Consider the following 7551-nt stretch of genomic DNA (forward strand, 5'->3'; position numbering starts at 1 on the left):
ATCAAATTTCTTTAAAGTAAGAAATTGCAATATTTTGAGACTAAAATATAATAATAATTATTAATTAAAAAAATTAACGACTGATATTATAATTAATTTTATTTTTTATACTGTAAAAATTTGATTTTATCTCAATTTTTTTTTGGGTCGTTCCTAGAATATCCATCGCTGATAGTAATGACTAATTTTCTCACTACGTTGGAGGCACTGAGATAACTGGCTCCAAGATTTAACGCGGCTGCATACACAAGGCATGATTCGAATTCCTGATCTTGCTTAAGCGTGGATCAACCCCTACTACTGAACCAAATAAAGAATCAAATATCAAAATCTGACATCAAAGTAAAAGCTTACACAAATTTAATCATGACAGTTTTTTTTTTTTTTTAACTTCCCTCAAGACGACGAGGGCTATAGCACATTGAGAATACAAGGTTCTAATTACATGCTAGACATGCACAAATTTTCTGTTCTCATCTATGACAAAAGGTTCGCTCATAAACCATGTTTTCCTCTCTTTTATGTCTCTCTGCTTTTGCTTTACTACCACAACAAATTATTGTTAATTCTCTCTTTAGTTACGCTCGATTCTTTTCTGCAACACCAAACCCCTCTCTTGAATTATAAAATGATGCTTCTGTTTTTTTATATCTTCTTTTACAATGGAAACAACTAAAGTAATTCCAAATTTCACCTTTTTATTTATTTTTATTTTAATATATAACTTTGTCGGTACAACTTTAAATTTTCAGTTTTTGCCCATGTTTTTAATCTAATTAATATACAACTAACTTGTAATAGCCAAGAAATTACGGCTGAGTATGAACCAAAAGAAATCTCCAAATGTATAAATCTTTAGTTACAATGAGCCATTAACATAATTTACTTTCCCATGCTTAGCACATTAATCCTTTCAGTAAAACACTAGGAATTTCCGTATCATATAATAATTAAAATTCATCAAAACCATGATATCTAGATATTCGTTCTATATTCCTTAGCATCAATTGCTAATTAAACTCGCTCTCTTCAATTATGATGCAACAAGAGGGAAAAATCACTAGGTAAACAAACAGTAAGGAAGATCAAGTTTTCCTGCTTTGTGAACGGATCAAGTTAGATTCCATTCATCCAACTTACTAAAGTTCTATCTTGCTCTTACTTTCAAATATAAATATATATTTTTAATTATTTTATATGAACTTGCAGCTTTTATGTAACGTGACATAATAATGCACGCCGAATGGCCTGGATTGGTTCCACCCAAAGAGAAAACAAAAGGATTTTTCTCAAGTGCACCACTTGAAAATTAGGTTATTTGTGAGGACTGTGGACCTGATTATGATCATATCAGTTTCTATGGCCCAACACGCAGTTTTGCATATTCCTCATAGCATATCTTCACAATATATATATATATATATGGACTCACCACGCTCTTACTTATATATATACTCTTATATTTGTTTCAAAATTATGAACGTGAAACTTGTTTTGAACAGTCATAAACATTGATGCATCCATCCAACTAACTGATGCATGAACATGTCTAAATTGGAAATCTTGCCTACACGCCATAATATCTGTCTCTTTATACCAGCTCAATTTTAGACAATAGAAAACCCCACATCTAAAGAGAACTTTATTTTATCTTTAACATTGTGCATTATTTAGGGGATTTCAGATTTGAGTGATTCAGACAATAGCAGTTTAAAATGGCTTTTATGCAGCCAAAGCCATGTGTTTGTTCATTTTAGCACTGGCCAGCTTAACATGCCTGCAAGAAAATCATTTGAAGACAAAAACTATTGTTGCCAAGTATTTTTAGTTCTTAAATAGTTCTTAAACAGATAGACAGATTAGGAAAACAAATTGAATCTTTTTAAAATTTAACAAGATTGCCTGATATTGTTATAGAATTAACAATCAAGATATATTTTTTTCTAAAAAAATATTATTCGATTCCCACTTTGTCAAGCAAATTGAATCTTTTTAAAAACTAACAAGCTTGTGTTATTGTTATAGAGTTAACAATCAAGATGTTCTTTTATATATATATATATATATATATATTTTTTTTTTTTTTCTTCCAAAATAACTATTATTCGATTCCCATTTTGTGTTGTGCGCCACTACTGAATTGGCAAAAACCATTGATCTTTGGAGGACATATTTTTATCATCAATTATAGTAAAAAAGAAATCACTTCATAGGCATAATCGCCCATATCATATCCAATAAAACACATGGCTAACAATATCCACGTTAATTTTTTAAAAAGCAAAAAAATTTATATAGTGAATAATTATATAAAAAAAGGTATGAAAATATTTCTAATTGTTTGCAAAGGAAGATTTTAATTAATAAATTTGTTTTTTGATTTATTTATGTATATTTTTTTATTTTTCTAAACAATTGAAGATTATAATAATTGAATAAAATGTAAAGAGCAGAAATGATTATTAAGAGGAATATCTTTTAAATATAATGATATAAATAATAAGCGTCTTGAACTTATTCCAAGAGTGTACAGAGGAAATGACATGAAACACGATAAAAACAACTAAAATATACACATCCAATAACATGGTCAGTTGTTACCATGATGAGAATTCTTCTTTCTAATATATATATGTGATCATGTGACATACAAGTTATAGCACTTTCTATTTTAGGTTTAAAGACAACCATTTTTATCGACTTTAAGAGTACTCACAATAATGCACTCTTTTTTTTATTTATGTATTATCCTGGTGCAGATAAATGTTTGTTTTCGTTAAATAATAATAATAATAATAATAATAATAATAATAATAATTTATATCTATTATAAGAAGAAATGATTTAATAATTATTCTTTTGTTTTCATTTTTTGCACCATTTTTTTTTATTTCTAATAAAGAAAAATATCCTTAAAATTATTTTATTTGAATTTTTTTAAATCATTACAAAAATATTCTTATAATTTAATTTTTTTTTATTATGTCTTATAGATTAAATGTATTTAAATAAATTTTACAATTATATAAATAATATATAATGATGTAAATATATAACTAACTACATAATATGACAAATATGATTAGATAGAAAAATTGATATTGGAATATGAATATTAAAATAAGGCTTTCTCTAACAAATTCTTTACGAGACTTTTCTTTTTGGTTGTAATGTCAACAATGAATATGATTAAAAAATGAAAAACAATCGTATTGATAACATGTTATGAAAATCAACATAAAAATATAAAGTGTAGTGTAAAAATATTAGAAAGAAATGCTAGAAGGAATAGATAAAATAACATAAGAAAATAAAGATGCTCTTGTATTATTTTCAATAAAAAAAAGTGGTGTATTTATAGACATAAATTGTAACTAAACTCTTACAAATAATTTAATAATATTAAGATAAAATATAAATAACAATAATTGATATTGACGTACTATTAAAAATTCATAACAACTTATTTTCTTAGAAAATAAAGTCTACATTGATATGATGTAAGTTAAGTCGAAGTATCTGTCGAGTTATCTAATTTATTTACATCTCTAAGTATGATGAATATCAAAGACAACACTTTTATCAATTACCAATCCAATAGTGACGTCAAACAAGTGGGAATCAAATAATAGTTTGTTAATAACAATATCGATAATAATAAGTTAAACAATGAGAGATATACATGCAAAGGGATATAATAATAGTTTCATCCTTCTTTACTAAGCTCTTGGTCCTTATTCCTTGAATCTTTGATTTAATAGTTTTCATAGTGTTTTCATCATAACACATTTGAAAAAGACAATGGCTGTAACAACAAAAGTCACTCAATGTTTAAGTAAGTATTTAGCCTTAATGTTAATAATGCAATAAATGTTATAATAAATACGATATAAAAGTATCCTTCTACTTTACAAAATAGTTATTTATATTATACTATAGTAGATGTTAAAATTAATTAATAAATATAATATAAAAGTGTCCTTTCACTTAGTGACAAGCTCAGAATTTTAAACTAATTACTTCTAACTTTTCATAATAGATGTTCTTCTAGTATGTTTGGTATATATACCTAAACAGTCTTTGGCAAAATCTCAACAAATCCTCGGCTGGAACCTACTAGTATCCAAGACTATTAAAAATTTTAAGAAGATCCTATTTCTATCTCCCGGAGAACTAACTCATAGTGACGACCATAGTTAAGTTATCCTAAAAAAAATTGTGCAGACATGTTAAGTGGTCCAATAATGCTAAAATGGATACATACCTTTGGTTGCATAATCCAAAAGCTGTTTTACACTGTTATTCTCGGAGCAGTGAGATCCTCTAAATAAAGCACAATATTAAGATAAAATCAAGTTTACTTTCGACCTGGGATTTTCTATTGTCTCAAATTAATGGATCATGAAGAAAGAGACTGCAGAGATATTATAGCATGTGAGCAATTCCAATTAGGCATGTTAGTTGCGTGCATAGATGTTAAGAATAAATTACATAGTGAAGAGGTTCACAAGTTTAATCGTATAATGCTGTTTTTAAATTTTAATCAAATAGGTTATTTAAATTTAAAGTTCACTAACTCATTATTTCACACTTTAGAAATTAAGAAATAAAAGAAACACAATGAAGAGGTTCGCGAGTTTAATCCTATAACTTTTTATGTTGGAAAACAAATCTCCCTATGTTAAGAAATTAAGAAAATATAATTAAAAAGGTACTTAAGTAAAAGAATTTTGAGTCTAAAGCGTCATATTATTTTTGAAGAAAAAAGCTACGATGAAGCAGAAGGCCTTGTAGTTAACTGCCTCATGGTCTCAAGAAATTGCTTTTATGGAAAAGCAGAAAAAGGCTATTCATATTAAGAGGTATAATTATTAAACATGACAGAAACAGTTCATATCATAGTCAGATCTAGTCCAAACAAATAACCTAATTTTAAAATGGTGCAAGAATAACTTTTTTGCTTTCCTTTTGGGTACGTGCCAACATGGAACTGTGATCAAGGCCAATGGTGAGCATTATTAGTACTTCAGAACTACTATAAATTTCTGCAATAACCTAACAACATTCTCACCCTTGTCTTTTCCAAAAGAAAAAAAACATGAACAATATGAGCACCCTCTTTCTCTTTCTCCTTCTTTCAACACTACTCAACGTAAGCACACTTTTCATTCTCTCTTTGCAATTGTATCAAGTTTAATTCTAACACATTTTGATCACCGCTACGTTGCAGGTTGGTTTGTGTGGACGCGACCTAGGAGATAAAAACCCCTTCACGCAGAAGGCTTTCGTGGCACGCTATTGGGACAGCCACGTCATCAACAAGCTCCCAAAGCCGTCATTCCTTCTTTCCAAAGCCTCTCCAATGAGCGCCGCCGAAACGGCGTCGTTCGCCAAGCTTGCCGCCGCCAACACCCTCTCCACGCGGCTGCCGGAGTTATGCTCCGCCGCGCACCTCCTCTGCTTCCCGGAGGTCCGCCCCAGCCTTGAGAAACACTCCGAAGACGTCGATTTCACAACCTACAACGACGGGCAGAACTTCACCAACTACGGAACGAGTCGACCCGGCGGAATCGACTCGTTTAAGAACTACTCCAACGACCTCTTCAGCACTCCGGTCAATGACTTCCGCCGCTACAGCCGCGGCGCCGCCGGCCACGACGACAGCTTCGTCGGCTACGCCGGCGACACCAACGTCGCCGACCAGAGCTTCCACACATACGGCACGAACGCCGCCGGCGGCTCCGGCGAGTTCAAGCAGTACGCTACTAGTTCAAACGTCCCCGACCTGCGATTCACCACCTACTCCGACAGCACCGGCGGCAGGACGCAGTCGTTCTCCAGCTACAGCGAGGACGGCAACTCCGGCGGCCAGACATTCTCCAGCTACGGCAAAAACTCCGCCGGCGCCGCCAGCGAGTTCACCGGCTACGGAACGGAATCCAACGTGGCCTCGTCTAGTTTCACGAACTACGGCCAGAAAGGCGCGGGTCCCAACGACACGTTCACGAACTACGGCGTGAACATGAACGTTCCTGAAGAGAATTTCAAGAGCTATGCAGATGGAACCGTTGGTGGAACGCAGAGTTTTACCAACTATAGAGACCAGGCTAATGTTGGTGACGACTCTTTCCAATCCTACGCTAAGAACACCAAAGAAGGGACTCAAGTTGATTTCAATAACTACGGTAATTCCGCGAACCCAGGTACGGACACTTTCACTGGCTACGCTAAAGGAGCTCAAGGGGATCACAAAGTTGGTTTCACTCGTTATGGCGTTAACACTAACACCACGTTTAAGGATTATGCCAAAAATGGTGTTTCCTTTGCTACTTACAACACCTCTTCGTCGGTTAGTGGCAATTTGGTAAAAAGGTGGGTTGAACCGGGTAAGTTCTTTCGCGAGAAGATGCTTAAGGAAGGAACTATTATGCCGATGCCTGATATAAGAGACAAAATGCCACAAAGGTCATTTTTGCCCCGTTCTATTTTGACAAAATTGCCCTTCTCGTCTTCTAGGGTTGATGAGTTGAAGCGTGTATTCAAGGTTTCTGAAAACTCCTCTATGGACAAGATGATTATGGAGTCACTAGGCGAGTGCGAGAGGGCTGCTAGTGCAGGCGAGACCAAGCGTTGCGTGGGCTGTGTTGAGGATATGATTGATTTTGCAACCTCTCTTTTGGGTCACAATGTAGCAGTTTGGACCACCGAGAATGTGAATGGGTACAATAAGACTGTGATGGTGGGTCGGGTCAAAGGGATGAATGGTGGCAAAGTGACTCAGTCTGTGTCGTGTCACCAGAGCTTGTTCCCTTACTTACTTTACTATTGTCATTCCGTCCCTAAGGTTCGGGTATATGAAGCAGATCTTTTGGACCCAGAATCTAAGGTGAAGATAAATCATGGTGTTGCCATCTGTCACTTAGACACCACTGCATGGAGTCCCACCCACGGTGCTTTCTTGGCTCTCGGGTCCAGTCCAGGTCAAATTGAAGTGTGTCATTGGATCTTTCAAAATGACATGACTTGGACTGTTGCTGATTAATTGAGGAAACTTAAGTTGATTTGCTACTTCCGTGACCAAATTGAAATGAAAACACCTCTCTAAACTCGAGCTAACTCTATGTTAGTGTGTTTATCATTTCAAGTTATTGTTTTTCTTTCTTTCTTTCAAATAAATGGTGTCACCTTTTGGAAGAAGCCATGTGTTTATGTAATGATCACTTAATTATGAGTCTAATGGTGTATTATACTATTTATGACTTCCACGTTGAGTAGATGCAATTGAATCTAGTGTGCATTTATTTATTCAACAAGAAATGGCTAAAGAGTGATGATGTTACAAATTCATACAATACCCCTAAAATTCTCGTACATACAAATACATATTACAATATCACAACTTGGATATTACACATAAAATAATGTTAAATTAATCTTTATATATATAAATATTATTGATTTAGTCTTTATTATTGTTAATCTCTTTACAAAGTTTTTAATTTGATTTATGTGTAAGGATTCAATTAAAAATATTTAACATATTGAGGGGCC

The 7551-nt window shown here is 33.3% G+C and overlaps 1 protein-coding gene across 1 annotated transcript; it reads left to right on the forward strand.

The window, feature by feature from the left end:
* Positions 1–4997: 4997 nt before the first annotated feature.
* LOC109808853 (polygalacturonase non-catalytic subunit AroGP2) lies at positions 4998–7263 on the forward strand. The gene is made up of 2 exons (XM_020372013.3): positions 4998–5152; positions 5231–7263. The coding sequence occupies exons 1-2, from the start codon at positions 5099–5101 to the stop codon at positions 7040–7042; spliced, it is 1866 nt and encodes a 621-aa protein (XP_020227602.1). The 5' UTR covers positions 4998–5098; the 3' UTR covers positions 7043–7263.
* The last annotated feature ends 288 nt before the right edge of the window (positions 7264–7551 follow it).

The sequence above is a fragment of the Cajanus cajan genome, chromosome 5 (assembly GCF_000230855.2).
Source record: "Cajanus cajan strain Asha chromosome 5, NIPB_CcT2T_4, whole genome shotgun sequence".
Classification (NCBI taxonomy): Eukaryota; Viridiplantae; Streptophyta; class Magnoliopsida; order Fabales; family Fabaceae; genus Cajanus; species Cajanus cajan.